This window comes from Oryza brachyantha, chromosome 3 (assembly GCF_000231095.2).
Source record: "Oryza brachyantha chromosome 3, ObraRS2, whole genome shotgun sequence".
NCBI classification, from domain to species: Eukaryota; Viridiplantae; Streptophyta; class Magnoliopsida; order Poales; family Poaceae; genus Oryza; species Oryza brachyantha.
This window is the reverse complement of record NC_023165.2, coordinates 6,929,023-6,948,595: the sequence shown is the minus strand read 5'-3', so window position 1 is coordinate 6,948,595 and position 19,573 is coordinate 6,929,023. Positions and strand designations below refer to the sequence as shown.

Genomic DNA, 19,573 nt, shown 5'->3' with positions numbered 1-19,573 from the left:
AAATGTCTTGTTTCTTTTAGCAACGAACACAAGCGATTAGTTAGCTTGGTTGCTCTACAAATACTTGGTTTCCTGGACTCTTTGGTGACTTTGGAGCCCTCTCAGGTTGGCGGACCGAACCTCGTGCAAATCCAAGAGTTTATTCTTGTGATAAATTGCTTCATTCTCTCTAAGCTTAGTGTTGGTTCTAGTCTCTAGTAGTTTTGTGTGCACCCACGAAGAATAATGTGTGTATAACTTCGAGTGAGAAGGCATCTCTTGTTTCTCTTGGTGTATTGACATGCCCCAATGGCTTCGAAGGTGAATCCATTGATTTCTTGGAAGATTGTGGTAGACCCGAATATGTTGTGAAGGGTTCGGGGTTCACCTGAAGACAGTCACCCATATGAAAGCACCTTTGCATATGTGAACAAAGGAGTGAGCAACACTCTTGTGTGTGCTTCAACGAAGACGAGTGGAGATTGCCGATCTCGGATACCTTAGGAAAAAACTCAACTTGTTTTCTTTCGCTTTCTTTTAACTCCCTTGCAATTTACATCTTTATTGCTTGCTCTCTTGTGTTGTGTGTTTTACTTTGAGTAAACATAGGTTGTGAAACTCGGGACAACTCACAACCTAGGCGCTTAAGTTACATTTAATTTAAAAGTATTATCTTTAGACCATTATTTTACAAAACTTATTCACCTCCTCTACGACATCTTTGATCCAAGACCGAGGAATTATGTAAAGTACACTGTGTAAGTGGAGCGGTACACTATGACAACAGTTTTATGGCCAAGTCAAACCTAGTGCAAAGCTACAGCCAGATACTCCATATATATGTTCTTTTTATATTGTCATCTCTTTTTATGCAACTCACTTATAACCTATATACACTTATTTTTAGTCATTTTCCATTTTTCTCTTGCAAATAAATTTATTGTTTGGACAATTATACAAATAAAATTCTCGTCGTTTTAATAGTAGAATTGCATTGCCCTCATTTGGTTCAATTTGTCATCTCTCAACGGGTGGTAACTTGACTATGATGTTTGTATGATAGGTAAGGTTGATACGAGGATAGATCAAATCTTTAGCAAAGAAACAAGATTATGATTGTAGGATTGTATAAATGGGCTGTGCCCTGATATGGGTAATAACCCTTATCCTGATTACATGTATAGCTTTAGGTGCACACAAGGCCCTGTTTGTTTCTAAGGACTTTTTTTTAAGTCTCTGTCACATAGAATGTTTAGACACTAACTAGAAGTATTAAATAGACTATTAATAAAACTCACTCTATGCTCTGAATTACTTCGCAAGACAAATCTATTGAGTCTAATTAGTCCATAATTAGCGAACATGATGCTACAGTAAACATTTGCTAATTGTGGATTAGTTAGGCTTAAAAAATTTGTCTTATACAATTAGTTTTGTTATCAGTCTATATTTAATACTTTTAATTAACGTTCAAACATCTAATGTGACAAGAACTAAAAAAATCTCTAGATCAAACAGCCTGTGTGAAGTGAATGAACCCTAACCTAACCTTCACAGCTATATCAATGAGATATAATCTTGGCTAAGTGGTTGGTGGCTGGCTATTGGAAATATCATACCTCACTCAATGCAACTTGTATTGGCTTGAGATTTTGGTCATGTCCCTCCTGAGAGGCCTTTGCTTTTATACTCCAAGTTACGCCTTGTCTAAGTATTTTCTCTATCAAAAATAAGTTTATTTTTTTTGTTTTTATATAATATTTGACTTTTCGTCTTGTTTAAAATTTTTTCACAATTAATGTTTTTATCATTATTAGATAATAAAACATGAATAATATTTTACACGTGACTATTTTTTTAAGGTTTTCCTATAAATATTTTAAATAAGACGGATGGTCAAACATTATACACAGAATCGAAGAATAAAACATTAGACACATAATCGAAAAATAAAGTTTTTTAAACAGAGGCATTAGATCCTAGGACATAAGGATCATGTAGTTTTTATGAGTGGGACCCACTGTAGGTGACATTAGTTGTGGCAAGCTTCATGATGCTTATGGATGGGGTAGACAACAAAGTGGGTCCTAAATAGGTGTAAAGAGCTTTGATTCTTATGGGTACCCATATGGCTAAGGACTGCTTTAGCCGGTAATGCTATAATAACCACTCTCGCAATGTATAAAGGTAGCTCATATAAGATTATTTATTGTATAATGACCATTTTTATTTATATTGTGGATGCTTTTAGGAGATAAGGCGCGCGGGATAAGAACAAGCAATCTTAGGCATCCTGTGTCAGACTAGATGATGCTTATTCTTTTTAGGGTTCTTTTTCTTATCTAGTCAAAGGTTTATCTACGTTGGAGAGTACAGTTGAGTACGTAGTATTTTGGATGAGGTAAGTGCATATATGCGGGATATCTCATATTTAATATATTGACATCCTCAACTACGAATTTGTTTATTATTGGTCTGAACTCTTAGGACCTCCATATTTTAATTTCATGTCTAGTCCAAGTTAACTTTTTTTGTATGATACGAAATTTATATGCAGCCTAAACAATCTCATAAAGATTAATGTCAAACATCAATTGATATAAATAGCAACATGTGTGCATTCTTACCGTACGTATTACTAATCTCTATTCTGCATCGTAAATATATGTTAAGTTGTCAATTAGGATTCTACGTGACACAACATTATTAGAGAAACACGTGCGTAACGTGTGTTCAAGTCCAACAATGTATATGCTAGCGGCTTTAAGGCCAATTTTAATGGGAGTTTCATGAATAATAAATAGATGTTATATAAATATTTTTGATGATGTGACAAAGTATTAATGAAGAGAGAGATGAAATGAGTATTTTGGAGATGAAACCTTCTGTGTATCTAGATAGGTCCTAAAAACAACAGTAGACGAAATATGTATGAGATGAGTGTTTTATCTAGGTAAAAAGATGGCCCATAAAACTTAATAAAGAGTGACCGTAGAAACCGTGTTTGTCTAACCTTTACTACAGTCTCTAGTCTCCACCCGGAGATGGATCCATGCCTCCATGGTGCATTGAATGTGGCAGGTGCAGTGCAGTGTTGCCACTGCGTGGGCTCTCCTCCGCCTATCCCGTCCTCTCCAACCCCGTGCGGGCGACTCTCCACTCCAACCAATTCTGCCCTCGCCTTCATTGCGCCAATTTAACGCTCCGCGCGCTCCAACTACCCACTGCCCCCCCCCCCCCCCCCCCCCACTTAAAACGCGCCCCCCGCCTTCTCCACCCACGCCACTCGCCGCCGCCGCCACCCCCGGCCAGATCAACCGAGGAGACATGGAGATGCAGTTCGCCGCCGTCCTCGCCTCCCTCGCGCTCGGCGGGGCGCTGCTGGTGCTCGTCTTCGGCAAGTGGTGGCAGCCGCTGGCCGACGCCGACAGGCGCGTCAGGGAGCTCGCCAACGCCGTGGAGGCGCTGCTGCAGCTGCGGTGCGAGTTGCTGAAGGGGGAGCCGGCGCCGGAGTCGGACCAGTCCCGCGCGTGGCTGCGGCGGGTGCAGGAGGCGCAGGACGAGGCCGCGTCGCTCAAGGCGCGGCACGACGGCGGGCAGCTCTACGTGCTCCGCCTCGTGCAGTACCTCGTCTCCTCGGCCCCCGTCGCCGGGGTGGCCGAGCAGCAGCTCAAGGCCATCCGCGCGCTCCGGGAGCAGGGCGAAGCGCTGCTGGAGGCCGCGCTGGCCACGCCGCAGGCGCCGCCGCCGCTGCTCCGCCAGCCGGAGGAGCTGGAGCTCCCGCCGGAGACCAGGCTCACGAGGCCCTGCCTCAACGAGGCGCTCCGCTTCCTCGGCGAATGCGACGCCGCGCTCGGCGTCTGGGGCGCCGGCGGCGTGGGCAAGACCACGGTGCTGAAGCAGGTTCGCGACGCCTGCGGCCTCGTCGCGGCGTTCGACCACGTCCTGCTCGTGGCGGCCTCCAGGGACTGCACGGTGGCCAAGCTGCAGAGGGAGGTGGTGGCCGTGCTCGGCCTGCGGGACGCGCCGACGGAGCAGGCGCAGGCCGCCGGCATCCTGGGCTTCCTCAGGGACAAGAGCTTCCTTCTGCTCCTCGACGGCGTGTGGGAGCGCCTGGACCTGGAGAGGGTCGGCATCCCGCAGCCGTTCGGCGTGGTGGCCGGCCGGGTGAGGAAGGTGGTGGTGGCATCGAGGAGCGAGGCGGTGTGCGCCGACATGGGATGCCGCAAGAAGATCAAGATGGAGTGCTTGAACGAGGAGGATGCGTGGCGCCTGTTCGAAGCCAACGTTGGCGGGGAGACGATCCATCGTCACCCTCAAATTCCCGCGCTTGCAAGACAGGTAATCACTTGATCTGTCCTTGTTTAAAATTTGATTTGCTCAAAACATTCTCTGCATTTAGCTTTCTGATCTCGGTTCACCATCAAATGTACGTAACTTCTCACCCATTCGTTAGAGCCCGCACTGGCTGAGTCCAGCTCATTTTGAGCACAGAAGAATAGGGGGAACTAGCTAAAGTGACTGTACAATTGAGTGGATGATTCAAACTAACTTATTTATTCATTTTTAAATTGTGAAATATAATTAAAGTTTAAGTAGTGTGTGTTTAATGCAATGGTTGACCTGGCAATGAATGGTCAATTTCTCATGTTTTGCTAGCTGAATTTATTGGTGTTTTTCACTAAATGAATTTTCTGGTAGATGTTGGCAAATACATCCTCTATTTTTTTAATTTGTCCTTGCTGACTTTTGCTTCTACCACCATTCATCTTATTCAGAATATATATATACACACACTAATCATTTTATTATAATTTGATTTATTCCTAAAGATACTTTAAGTATAACTTATAATTTTACATATTTACATAAAAATTAAATAAGACTTTTGGACATAGACTAAAAGTCAACGATATTTAATAAAAAAAATTAGAGAAAATATTTCTAAGTATCATGTGTGCAAATTGATCGATTCCCATTTTTGTTATAGTTAACCCTGAAATATGTACCAAACTACCAACCTATTTTGTGCAGATCACAAATTCACCGTTTCATATTGTAAATATTTTGTTTATATATAAATTCATCCATATGTTAATATGTTAATGTATATATTTTTATATATCTAGATTTATTAGCATCCATATAAAACAAGACAAAACAAAAAAATCTAATAATATGGAAAGGAGGTAATACTTGTTATTATGTATCAATGCTTAATCATACACTAATTACGTTTTTAGCATGAGGGTCATTGATTCACTTTTTTAGCGAAAAAATCAAACTACATATTTACAACTGATAATAATTTATGAATAAAACTTTTGTATATATATGTTCTTAGCAATCTAAGAGCAATAGTTGAAAAATAAACTATAGTAAGAAAAACTCTAAAGTTAACCTCAAATTTGGTTAAAAAATCAAATTTTAACTTATAAGTATAAACAATATCCGAAATATGGGATGCATGTATTTTTCAACGATTAATTTGTCCCTTATCTTCCCCGCAAAAAAAAAATTTGTCCCTTATCTTTTTGCACCGACTTGTTGCACGACTTACCAGTGTATAATAAGACAGTTTCTGATCAACTGGTGCATTTCATCTGCGTTTACACTAAATATAGGTGAACAGTTAATTTGGTCGAATTTTCAATCATTCGAAAACTGCCGCTAAACTTGCCCTACAACTGAACAGGTCGCCGCAGAGTGCAATGGCTTGCCTCTGTCCCTCGTCACCGTCGGCCGTGCCATGTCAAGCAAGCGCACACCGAATGAGTGGGGCGACACGCTCGACGCCATGAAGACGACGAAGCTCTCGAGTGCGCCTGGCTCGGACAAGAGCGCTCACCCTCTGGTGAAGTTCTGCTACGACAATCTGGGCAGCGACATGGCGGGCGAGTGCTTCCGGGCCTGCGCGCTCTGGCCGGAGGATCACAACATCTCCAAGGACGAGCTCGTCCAGTGCTGGATCGGTCTCGGCCTGCTCCCGGAGCTCGCCGACGTCGAGGAGGCGCACCGGCTGGCGCACTCGGTGATCTCCACCCTGGAGGCGGCGCGCCTGGTGGAGCGGGGGGACAACCACCGGTACAACATGTTCCCGTCCGACACGCACGTCAGGCTCCACGACGTCGTCCGCGACGCGGCGCTCCGGTTCGCGCCGGGGAAGTGGCTGGTCCGCGCCGGCGCCGGGATCAGGGAGCCGCCGCGCGAGGAGGCGCTGTGGCGCGACGCCCGGCGCGTGTCCCTGATGCACAACAGCATCGAGGACGCGCCGGCGAAGGCCGCCGCCGGCGCCCTCGCGGACGCGCAGCCGGAGACGCTGATGCTCCAGTGCAACCGCGCCCTGCCGAGGAGGATGCTCCAGGCGATCCAGCACTTCACCGGGCTCACCTACCTGGACCTGGAGGAGACCGGCATCGTCGACGCGTTCCCGATGGAGATCTGCTGCCTGGTCAACCTGGAGTACCTGAACCTCTCCAAGAACAGGATCCTGTCGCTGCCAATGGAGCTGAGCAACCTGAGCCGGCTCAAGTACTTCTACATGCGTGACAACTACTACATCCAGATCACCATACCGGCCGGGCTGATCTCGCGGCTCGGCAAGCTGCAGGTGCTGGAACTGTTCACCGCGAGCATCGTCTCCGTCGCGGACGACTACGTCGCGCCGGTCATCGATGATCTCGAGAGCAGCGGCGCGCGGATAGATGAGCTGGGCCTGTGGCTGGACAGCACCGGGGACGTGGCGAGGCTCGCGAGGCTGGCGCCGGGCGTGCGCGTCCGGTCGCTCCACCTCCGCAAGCTGAACGGCGCGCGGTCCCTGCCGCTGCTGTCCGCGCAGCACGCGGCGGAGTTCGGCGGCGTGCAGGAGCACATCAAGGAGCTGGTCTTCTACTCGTCCGACGTCGAGGAGATCGTCGCCGACGCGCGCGTGCCGAGGCTGGAGGTGGTCAAGTTCGGGTTCCTGACGAGGCTCCGCGGCGTGGCGTGGTCCCACGGGGCGGCGTCCAACCTCCGCGAGGTGGCCATCGGCGCGTGCCACGCCGTGGCGCACCTGACGTGGGTGCAGCACCTCCCCCACCTGGAGTCGCTCAACCTCAGCGGGTGCAACGGGATGGCGACGCTGCTGGGCGGCGCCGCGGAGGGGGGCAGCGCCGCCGCCGGTGAGCTGGTGACGTTCCCGCGGCTGCGCCTGCTGGCGCTGCTGGGCCTGCCGAAGCTGGAGGCCATCCGCGCCGACGGCGGGGAGTGCGCGTTCCCGGAGCTCCGGCGCGTGCAGACGAGGGGGTGCCCGCGGCTGAGGCGCATCCCGATGCGGCCGGCGGCGAGCGGGCAGTGCAAGGTGAGGGTGGAGTGCGACAAGCAGTGGTGGAGCGCACTGCAGTGGGCGAGCGACGACGTCAAGGCATACTTCGCGCCCGTGCTGATCTGAGCGACGTCACGGCGATCTCCCGCCCACGCATGCGTGCGCGTGCGTGCAGATGTGCGATGCAGGCTTGAAGTTTTGGACACCTTGCTAATCTGTTCGAGATGAAACGGGGCAGCGCATGGGCGCAGAGCAAATTTGGAGATCGTTAATTTGGATAATTTTCATTCTATTAAACCTGGGACATCTTGTGTTTCACTGCCAAAAGGAAAACTCAAATGCTGAATACTGTATTTTTTTTCCTTAAGCTAGCCTCCACTTTTTTTTATTTATTAATAAACCATATTTTTAATAAAACGGACGAGATAGATTAAAAATCAACATCCTAAAAAAAAACTAAAGCACGAGTACACTCTACCGCCGGACACGCCAAACGTGACCCCTACGGATGATACGATACATGTACACATGTCCATGCAAACCTTGTGCGGCTACTTCCCTTTCCCCTGTTTTTTTTTAATAAGAAGGTACAATAGACTCTGCCTTGGGTGGTGTACGAGTTGGAGTACAGAAGGGGAGGGTGGGGTTATATACAAGGGAAAGAAGAGTTTTCAGCTTCTGTCAGGTACATAAATAAAATAAGAAAAGTTTAAAGGAAGAAGAAAACTTGCAAAATTTAGAGATGTTGAACAGTCCATTGGTTCATCATTTTTCTGATCGAGTTGTTTGCGCGATGGCTCTATAAGTCAATAGTTTCTTGTATTTGTCTTAGTGTTTCTGGTAAGTTTTGTCTTTACTGCTCAGACACTCTTTTGTTCCTTATTCTCCTGAGCGTGTATGGACAGATAAAAGATATCTGGCTTTCCCTTTCCCCTGTTGTCCCTAACATGTATGATCATTTTCTCCTCGTGTCAAGGCCATTGTTGGTTTGACTTGTAAAAGTTGACACACTTCAATGGTCCTAGGTTAGCCTAACTGGGGGTGTAAGTAGACCGATCCGTCAACCCGCTTATAAGCTAATTAAGCGGGTTAGTGAGTCGGTCCACTTACATCCCTAAGCATAACTGCGTAAGGAGGCTCCTCGGATCAAGGCCATGGTTGGTTTGGCTCATGGAAGTTAACACGCTTCTATGGTCTTACATCAGCATGACAGTGTAAGGAGGCCTTATAGTTGTTGCCATTGCTAACATCCGTTCGATCCTGTTACCTAGATTGGAATTTCTTAATTTATTTATCATTTTCAAATATCTTTTTATTATAGTTTCAATATTTTAAGATATTATTTATATGTTAGAGTATTATCCTGCAGACGAGTATTGTCAGTATAACCTTAGTATTAATCATTACTAGTAGAGTATAAATTAATACCATCATAGTATCAATCAATTGATACCAATCGAGTATCATCTTTTTATAGGTGCGATATTAAACCTAATACTAATAAAATATTATATTGATACCTCGTAAAAATCATCCCATTCCGAACCGAGCGCCAGATGACAAGCTGAAGGCATTGCATCCTTTTATCTCCATCCTTATACATGTAAGTGATGCAAACCTAACTCTGATTTTTATCTTCCGTGTTCCAAATAGTTGTGGGCCGTATACAATTGGACATTTCAAGGCCCAGGAAGACTTCCAGGCACCGGGTTAGCTGCCTTCGAACGGCCACGGAAACTGGCCCAGTGGTCCATGTCCTACATGACCTGGGCTGCACGTGGACAACTCAGCTAAATGGATCGGTAGAAGTTTCTGATTATGTCGTTATCTTTTCGCCTGAAAATAAAGGTAGATCAGTGTTGGTTTTGTGTCTAAAAATGCCCATCGTCTTTTAATTATAACAATATTATTATAAATTTGACCATAATAATTATTAAATGATAATATTATGATGAAAGAGTTTAATTATTATGTTTAGGGATCTGACTATAGAGTGCATGGGAGCTGACTTAAGCCGCATGTGGGGGCAGAACAACATCGCTAGAACATTCTCAGCTGATACTTTATCTCATCCTACATTCAAAAATACACTTTGTGGGAAAAAGTTGCTCTACCAAATATTTCATCCTATCCTCTAAAAATAAAGCATCTTCCATATTAACGAGAATAGTATGAGAATATGATAGAAGATGGATATAAAATATTGATAAAATATGTATAGGATGTAATATGGATATTCGGTTGGACTCATAACTGATATGAAGAGAGAATATATTTTAGATGTGTATCCAAATAGCAATATATATAATCAAAATTGGTTGACCTGCTGGAAATGTTCTTAGCATTCATAGTGATCATTAGTGCTAATCACTATAAATTAATGCATAATTGATGATTTTAAGTTATAGAACAATAAATAAATAATTTTCAAAGTTTTAAATTCCACATGAAAGTTTCAAATTTGGGGTTGAAAATTCTAAATATGAGTAGACCTTTTTAATTCAAATTTTAAGGGTTTGATTTCAAAGTTTTAACAGTTGAATTGAAAAGTTCAAGATTAGAGTTGAAAGTTAGAAATTGTTGATAAAAACTTTACTCCAATAGTTCAAAATTTGAGTTGAAAGCTTCAAAGTTTACCAAAGTCAACGCATGCAACAGATATTGTTCCACAAAATCCAGAGGGCAAAAAATCAAATCTGGCAATAATATCTCTCAATCATACGTGCGAAAACCACATCCCCTGCTTTGAGTTTGGAATCGAAGCTACATCGCCCGAGCGTATGTTTAACAAGTAATGCACTTCAACAATCTGATGTCTATTTAGGTATTTAGATTTTTTTAAAAAAATGACGAATTATCAAATTTAATTATTGATTATGAACAGTGCCATGTGAAACGTAAAAAGGAAAGGAGGAAGTACGAGATTTATGGATAGAATATATATGGTCAATCTGTGTATTCTTCGATGTTTTGCCTATTATCCTTCACAGAAATAGATTTGAAAACAATGTGGTATTATATACTTCAATGTAGTACTATGAATTGACAAGTATAAGTCTTTTTTTAATTAGACTAGTATAAGCTTTGACGTAGAAAGGCTCTCATCATTCTGCTCATTGGAAGAATAAGTCGTATGGCTTATTAGCAACCAAAAATATAATTATTGGGTATATTTCTTTATAATTATCAGTAGCAATTAAAAACACTAAGATAAAAAATTAAACCCATAACTAATTTAAAATTTACATACTCCCTCCAGACATAATTAAATGACGCTTAAGACAGGCAATTAACAAAGAAAATAGGCTAAAATATTTGTCTAAAATAATAACTAAAGATGACCGTAGATAATAAGATAAACAAAAGCCAAACGATTAGACGGACAGTATTAGTGGAGTAGTAGTGGATGTAATGCAGAAAATGCGCCGGTTTAGATTGGTACCAAAGCGTGTCCTATCAATGTCTTGGTAGTCTTGGTGGTTTAAATACACTGAAGTTTGGTTTGAAGTATACTATTGGCACTACCAACAAATTCTTATCCTCCCAAACCTTTCTTGCTACTTAAAAAATTGGCTCTAGTTGGTATTAAATCAAACACAAATACTACCAAATAACCATAACTATCTAAGTATCAGCATTACCAGTACTGTACTTTGGCAAGGTAATGAATCAAAACAACCCACGATCTGTCAAACACAAATACTTCCAAATAACCATAACTATCTAAGTATCAGCATTACCAGTACTTTGGCAAGGAAGAAGAAATAAACGCTACTAAGACGTGAACTATAAATAAACATTGTTGGCCCAGAAAATACATCCAAAAACCCTATTTATATTATATGAAATGATAAATTTGATAAGAGTTTATCTAAAAATAAATATGATAATATACAATAGACCACATATTATTTTTAGATTACAAACATGATAAACGTTTTTAGCTGATTCAAGATATATATCTTTATAACTATTAAAAGACAAAAGATATTAGCGGTGGTGGTGTGCCACTATCACTGCTACGCGGTCCATTTATCAACACAGTATATGTGAATGTCTAAGTATTTGTGCAGTTGTACACCTTAATTTCTAAGGATGATATTTTTCTTACTGTTTTTAGATGAAAAATATTTATGTAATTTTTAAACATAGTATAAACATATGTGATCATATTTCAACCATGGAAAAATATTTTTCAATGAGACTTAATTTTCTATTTTTACTAACCTACTGCAATCCATGGATATTTAACTAGTGCTATAAAATATGTTTGAACTTTTGTCAGGATAGAAGACGAGGAAAAAATAACGTAACTAAGGTCCTGTTTAGTTCCTAAAATTTTTTTTCAAAAACATTACATCGAATCTTTAGACACTTAAATAAAACATTAAATATATATGAACATTAAAACTAATTACACAGTTATATGGGGAAAATCGTGAGACGAATCTTTTAAGCCTAATTAGGATGTGATTAGCCATAAGTGCTATAGTAACCAACATGTGCTAATAATGGATTAATTAGACTCAAAAATTCATCTCGCGGTTTTCAGGCGGAATCTAAAATTTATTTTATAATTAGACTGTGTTTAATACTTTAAATATATATTTAAAAATTTGATATGATGTTTTTTTTAAAAAAATTACAAACTAAACGAGGCCTAAACCCAAGCCCTTCCCTGCAGCTCTCAGCCAGTCATCCGCCGCCGTTGGATTCGCAATCGTCGGACACCTCGAAATAAAGGCGAGCAACCAACCGCACCGCACCGTCCCTTCGGCTCGCCCCTCCTCCCCTCCCTCCCGCAAGTAAAACACGAGAGAAGAGACCACCCCCCAATGGCCTCCAGGATCACGAGGCTGCTCCAGCCCCACCACCGCCGCCGCCTCTTCTCAACCGCCGCGGAGGCCTCCTCCCGCAGGCCGCCGGCGCGCTCCCCCCTCGGCGCCGCCGCCGCCCCCAAGGTAATCCTCGGCGACCGAAAGCTGTAACCCTAAAACCCGCTTAAAACCCTGCGCGCCTCCGAGGTGTTCGGCGGAATGCCGCCGCCGGTTAAGCATGCCTCTGTCGTTGTTTCCTTGGTAGCTTAGCGTTTAACTGAGGCTTGCGGTAAATGTGATGATGCTTGGTTAGGTCTCTGAGCCCGACCTAGCGCATGCCATGGCGCAGGTTCCACTCAAGTAACAATTGTTGGTTAGTCCGGTGGATAATGCGGTGGGCTAATCTGGAGTCTTATCGTCATTCTAGCATGCGTTCCTGTTGAATCTATATAGTTAAAGCTTAAAGCAGCGTATGATCTGTTACTCTAGTAGTGGTAACGAATTGTGCCTTTTTCAATTCTCTTTGTATATACACTATTATCTCTGTCATCGTTTCAATTTTCAACTGTTCCGTACCTGAGACTGAATAGATTCTTTAGGAAGAAGTTGCATAAATGCCTCTATTTTAACCTTTTGTCTTCTTTCTTTCAGCATGATGTTGCAAAGGCTGAAGGTCAGAGCTCATCTACACTCTTGATTCTTGAAGCTATCTACTTTGTTCATCAAGTGATATTTATGAAAGCTTCAAATCTATCATATGGCTGCGTTCCTGTTTCTCTTGATATTCTGGGTATTGTTGCATCTATGAGATCACTTGTGTCTCTTGTGCTGAGTGACACAAAATTCCCTACCCGTTATAAATGTTACTTTGCTTTAGTTTAATTGCAAATAAGCCTCAAAGTTAGATTAGTAGTGCAAACAAGAACGGAGTTATAGACGTACAAAAATTGGACCGGAGATCAACCAGCTGCCTTGTTGGTTCAGCGGTCCTACCATCGGTCCCCCGGCTCAATTGCTGAACCGTGTCCTACTATAGTAGTAGTGTATATTATTAACTTTATGTGCAACACAAAAACTTTGGTAGCAGGATGGTGGAGGTGCTCACGCTGTGGCTCGCAAGCGCAGGCTCAAATATTCACTGTACAGTTTGATTGGTTCCTACTGGGTCACATGCATGTGTGGTCTTCTGTTCAAACCGAACCAGTACAGGTGCTGGTTCCGGTTTTTCCCGGTTCAATCATCGGGCCGGTCTGGTTTTCTCCACTATGGTCTGAATGCTCAGTAAACTCATTGTGTGGTGGTAACTGTACTAGCATCCCTACAAATGTCATCTGATACTTCAATTATTTTCCTCCCCCTTGTGGTGGTAAATGTAGTAGCATCCCTACAAATGTCATCTGCTACTTCAATTCTTGCCCCCCCCCCCCTTACAATTTTAGGGGCAATCTACTATTTTATCTGGCTACTGCTGCTTGTCATAATTTTTGGTTTAAAGTCATTCAATACTTTGGTTCCATTAAAAGAACTTCAGGTTGGTGGTATATAATCTGCCTTCTCTATAAAATATATTTTGCTGCTCAAGATTTTGTATTTCATTATATTTTAAGAGTTGTGACAGAGAATTGCATATTCTGTTTTTCAATATTGTATGTACATCAAACCTACTAGAGTTGTTGCTGCAATATGATATATGCTATATACTCAAAACTCAAAAGTCATTAATAAAATTTGTGCTGTTGGCTTCTCCAACGGAATTGTGCTAAATACTCAACAGGCATTAAACCTCAGGCCAATACCCAATAGACATTCAATGAATTCATATTTACATATAATTGTTTTCATCTATATTGTCTCGTCATGACCTTATTAATTTTTCACACACTTAATATTGTTTCATGTTAATTTCCTTTATTTATTGGATCTTGACCAACATTGCTTTCCAATGTTCTATCTGTCTCTTTATTTATCGCTGAGTGAGTTTTTCTGGCAAACTTTCCAGTCTCATCTTTAAAAAATTCAAGGTGGTATATGATGAAGTCAAACTCTTCAAGTCCTCTCATGACACACAATGAAAGCCGCAAAGTATCTGCTTATTTAGTTAGGCCTTGTGCATCCTACTCCACAAAATCTTCAGACCAGAACCCAAAAGAGGTATACAACAGCCTGCCTGTTTTGCTACTTAAATTGTTCGGTGTTTTATTCCAGTATGTTTCCTGCTTGTTTGATCCTCTGTCAGTGCAGTTTTCAGCAATTTTGTTGATCATCTTACTACAGCTTATTTAAGTGCAATACATGAAACTATTTGCATGCCACTTTGTGAATCTGTAGCAGTGAGCACTCGTGTGCATACATGCGTAATCTTGAGTAGGCTTCTTTTCATCTCGTATGGTTTGGAATCTTGCATCATTAAACTGTTGGATCAATTATTGATTAGTGTAAATGCATTATCCCAGTAATGTAGTGTTGAATAATCTTATAAGAAATTTTTTTTGGGAGTTATTGCTGTTAGATGTCACCTATATTAGAAATATATAGTGTTTTATTGGTTATATCAACGTAGTGAACTGCTAAATAATCTGGTGTTGGAGTGATTCAGTATCTTGTGGGTTCAGAATCTCTGTTACCAATACACTTGTCATTTTACTTAAGCCAAAAGCGTAAAATATAGTACTATCTTATACAGAAAAGACTTACAAAAAGGTGACCATCTAGCCAAGGTGAAACCATGGAACTCAGCATAATTACTGATCTAAGCTGGGCGACTGCACAATCAGCCAAAGGCGGTCCAAGTAAGAGCAAGGGATGGTGATCTGGGTAGGCTGGGGCCATCTGGGTGTCAAGATGTTGGCTGCTCTTCTCACCTTCATCCTCCTGGCACTGGCTATTGAATGCTGTTCTCTGGAATCAGTGCCATTGCTCTCAATCTTGCTGGACAGACATACAAGTGAGCGGAAAGGCAGCTCCCAGGCAGAGAGAAAGGCAATAGAGATAGGAGAGACATGTTTGCTGCGTGCCGTACCTCCGCGCTGGCAGGGCAGTCTGGTTTTCAGTTGGCAACATTTTGCTGGAGAATAGTTAAATCTTGTGTATTCCCGTTCCCAACAACAAACTAATCACCTGACACCTTTTTGTCACCTTGTATTTCTAAACATATACATTGCTCTAAACTGCAGTTTTTATCAGACATTTAACCCATGGTTTGTTGTTTTCTGTTTCTTATTTTATGAGTAGTTTTCATTACTGCACAGCAATTTTGGATTCTGTTTTTTTATTGCTTATAAAAGACTGATGTCTTCATCCTCAGGGAAAAAAAGACTTGACAACTGTTGAAGATCCCTTTGATGCTCCTACCTATAACATACCTGAGAAGCCAGTGACATTTGCTGAAGGGGCTTCCTACAGTCTTGTTATAGTCGCGGGACTTGGAATTGCAGCATTGGCTGGATATGCTGTTTTCAAAGAGCTTATATTTGAACCAAAAGAGTTAGTCTTCTTCATGCATTGTTAATTCTTTTGCTTAGCACTCAGCTCAACAACAAATATAACCTCTAATCCCAAATAAGGTGGATTGGGCTAGAGCCTAGAGGTGATTATGTGAAACCCAAGGCAAGTCACGAAACCAAAAGTAATAATAATACTTCTAAGAATGGTATAGGTAAAAGAATTATGACTTTCTAGGTCATAGTTCTGGCACTTGGATTGCTAGTTTCCACACACTCCTATCTGAAGCCAAAACTTTGGATACATTCCATGCCTTCAAGTGTCTTTTTACCACTTCCCCCCATGTCTCTTTTGGCCAACCCTTGCCTATCCTTGTATTTTCGACATGGTTTGGCAATGAGCCAGCTGTCCAGTTCCTCATGACGTCACCATTTGGACTGAACTCAAAGGGGTTTTAATAATATAATTGCATGCATAATTGTATCTTGGGCTTATGATGTTTAAACACATCGTCTAACCAGTTGCGGTAATTTGGTAACTCTTATAAATATCATGCTATGCAAGTCTTTCTTCATATTGAAATGCAATTCCATATTCTGTAAACTGTACAGATTTACAGCGTTTATATTGTATAATATGGAAGCAGTTCCTTTTTCCCTTTTTAAAATCTAATTTACATACACTCTTATTAATCCAGGTGTGATCCGCACATGGGGCCACTTACTTTACCAAACTTTAAAGAACAAACTATCCGTTCACTCTAACCGCCTTTCTGGTTTGGTCCTTTGCATATCACTTGACGAGTTAGGATGGGTGTTCTTGTTACTTGCTAGTGAAATTTTTTTTTGTGCTTTTCAGATCTTTTTCTTTTTCTGGAAAATGATATGCAATCTGAAAGTGCTTATGCTGCTGTCACCATTCTACAGGTACAAGATTTTTGGAAAAGCTCTAGCAAGAGTTCAGAATGATAGTCAGGTTTGCAAGCGTGCTATTTTTTTCATACATATCATATTTTTCCTCTTAGTACAACTTTGTGTTTTCACACATCTTGTCAGGTTACGGCAAAAATTGGGTATCCTGTTACTGGATATGGTAATGAAAGTAGAAATCGCGCAGCTCGGCAGCGCATTCCTAACAAGATTTGGACAGATGAGGAGGGCGTTGAACACGTGGAGGTAGCAGATGTTCCTGTACCTGTTTCTGTGTCTCTTTTAAGTATGTTGTTTTATTTGCACCTCAGGTTTAGTGTGGTTGTAGGTGGTTGCATGAGTTAGGTGGACACAAGGTCCTTGATTTTTAGATTCATATGGCAGTGAGCTAATGACTTCACTTAAACTGAGTGGAGCTTGTGAATGACAACACAGTGAGAGAAAAAATGAGAAATGAGCACACGTGCTTCTTTAGTAGGAAGATTCTTTGAGTCAGTGCCAATAGTAACAATTACAATTAGAGACCATCGTGTAATGGCCTTTTACAAGTTTATGCACTTTCAGATAAAACTTTGCTGTTGGTGTATTAGTCCTCGTCTGCTCTTGCACTGCACGTTGTTTGGTTGCAATCTTTTGCTGTTGGGGCAACTAGATCGTTGGTTGTAGTCCTTATGGTTCTCTATCCTTGCTTTTGATATGAAGTCGTATAGTTTGCATGGTTATGCACACCTCTGACATTGGTTGGTCACTTTCACTCCATCATATTTAGGTGAATTTCTATATCCGAGGACCTCATGGAGCTGGGAAGGTGTACTCAGAGATGTTCAAAGATAACAATGACAGGAATTGGAAGTTCACATACCTTATTGTTGAGATCGTGTCTCCACATCGTTCACAACTAATGTTAGAATCTTACGTACCAGCATAAGGATGCAAAAATCAACCAAGCACTTAGCGGTGGCAGAATTGTTGTAAGGCTCATACCCCACACACTTTTCTATCTTATGTGTATATCTCTTATATTTAAAAGTCATCCTTTGATTACAGAAGTTTTCAGTTTTGACTTCCCCGGTAGCACAAGAGGAGGTGAACTATTCTGAGTCTTTGATCATTTCTGGTATCTTAAATATGGTGTATCATGAAAATGGAAGGACCTTAATGCTACTTTGTTCAGCTGAAGGCCTTTATGACACATGCATACATCACAATTTTCATATCATTGCTTAAACAATGGTATAAACCATAGAAAGATCTACCAGGTTCCATCCCTATCAATTTGAAATCTTCTTTATATGGATATCAGTTATGGAGGATATGTATACGATTACCTTTCATATTTTTTTCATTTCTTTCAAGCCATAACCCAGAGGTCTCAGGCTACACCGGGGATGACAGGAAGCAATCAGTATATCTTAGCTTCCCGTCATTTCCCTACTTACCACTAGTAATGTTGTATCGTTGATGAAATACGTTCGTCTCACTCTCAACTATTCCTCCGTTTCATACTACAAGATTTTCTAGATTTATCTTGATAATTAATCTAGACACATATAAAAACATATACATTGATGCATGGATGAATCTAGGCAAATCCATAAACTTTTATAATATGAAACTGGATGAATCTAGGTAAATCCAGAAACTTTTATAATATGAAATTTACATTTGTCTCACTCAAATATTATTAGACGTTACAGCAAGGTGAGTTTTGGCAAATTTGGGGGAGTTTTCTCAAGGTATCACACGATATAACATTTTTGCGAAAATATATGCTCATTCTCGCACCGTTAAAAGGTACTCCGTAGCTTTGAACAGTTCATTCCGTTTTTTTTAATTGGCATCCCTGTTCTCTCTCTTTCTCTCTCTCTTTTGCCTATGCGTTCTCCTTTTAATGATACTCCATCTAGTTTGATAATTTCTCATCGTTTGAGCAGCGATAGTCCAAAATATGTTTTTATTATAATTTTCTGATATATATATATATATATATATATAGTTAAAGTACATTTTAAGTCTTACCTATACTTGTTATCTAGTGTCTTTAAACTAAATAGCTTTAAAGTTATTAGTAGTTAAAATTTTAAATGTTTGGTTTTATCTCGTCCAAATTGATAATAATTATCAACCGGAGGGATTATTATATACTACCTCCATCCTAGAATAATATCATTTTTGCTCATTCTAATTTGTTCCAAAATAATTTTATTTTTAATTAATTGTTTGTGAAAGTAAGAAATAAATGTATTGTGAATAGATAAGCGAGGAGATAATTATAGTGGGATTTAATAAAGTGGAGGATATTCTAGTCTTTTAGCTTTGTTACGTGTGTAATGAGTGCAAAATAAAATTATTTTAGGATGGAGAAAGTACTACCTCCGTTAAATATTTGAGGAATGAATGAGGGTGGGAGTAGAGGTGGGCGGTCTATCTGATTAATTCGGTTCGTTCGTTTGTTCTTTTTTAAGAAAATTCAGTTATGTAAACCTGAAGACCGAATTATGTTGAGAAAAACTCAAGACCGAGCATTTTGGCTTCGGTTAGTTTAGTTCGGTCTTAGGTTATGATCGAAATATGTGATAGTTTGATGAGAGAATAAAATCAAGCAAATTACAATAAAATTTTGCTATCATTTTTCCTCTTTTATGGCATGTTTTGTAAATTAAATAGCATATAATAATAACAAATAATATATAGTATAATAATTTGGCAAGCTAGCATTAATCATACTTGCTTTTACTTTCTTATGCTCGAAATTACCAAGATTACCATAGCTATATGACATTTTTCCAATTTTGATTAGTTCGGTCATTTTGGTTAATCTCTGATGATGACCGAATTAAGGCCGCCTTCGTTTGGCCCTGGTAAATACTTATCCCTCGTTTTTCGCGCGCACGCTTCCTGAACTGATAAACAGTGTATTTTTAAAAAAATTCTATAAGAAAGTTGTTTTAAAAAATCATATTAATCTATTTTATATTTTTTATAATTAATAATTAATTAATCATGTACTAATCTATTACTACGTTTTCCGTGTCTGGTAAGTTAACTTACCCTCTCTCAAAACGAACACGGCATAATTTTGGTTAGTGAAAAATGCTATACGA

General features: G+C 40.9%; 2 protein-coding genes across 4 annotated transcripts; both read left to right on the top strand.

The window, feature by feature from the left end:
- The first annotated feature begins 3,242 nt into the window (after positions 1–3,242).
- LOC102699296 (probable disease resistance protein At1g61300) lies at positions 3,243–8,189 on the top strand. The gene is made up of 2 exons (XM_006651162.3): positions 3,243–4,320; positions 5,675–8,189. Exons 1-2 carry the CDS (start codon positions 3,307–3,309, stop codon positions 7,406–7,408), a joined length of 2,748 nt encoding a protein of 915 aa, XP_006651225.2. The 5' UTR covers positions 3,243–3,306; the 3' UTR covers positions 7,409–8,189.
- A 3,866-nt stretch (positions 8,190–12,055) lies between these two features.
- On the top strand, positions 12,056–17,967 carry LOC102711868 (probable mitochondrial import inner membrane translocase subunit TIM21). Of its 3 annotated transcripts, none has more exons than XM_006649694.2 (8): positions 12,056–12,243; positions 12,751–12,772; positions 14,099–14,250; positions 15,404–15,582; positions 16,467–16,515; positions 16,596–16,715; positions 17,239–17,440; positions 17,520–17,967. In XM_006649694.2, the coding sequence occupies exons 1-7, from the start codon at positions 12,118–12,120 to the stop codon at positions 17,395–17,397; spliced, it is 807 nt and encodes a 268-aa protein (XP_006649757.1). In that variant the 5' UTR covers positions 12,056–12,117; the 3' UTR covers positions 17,398–17,440; positions 17,520–17,967. The 3 variants fall into 3 exon arrangements, with proteins under 3 accessions (XP_006649757.1, XP_006649756.1, XP_006649758.1); XM_006649693.2 differs by having other exon boundaries at positions 17,517–17,967; XM_006649695.2 differs by having other exon boundaries at positions 17,239–17,817.
- The last annotated feature ends 1,606 nt before the right edge of the window (positions 17,968–19,573 follow it).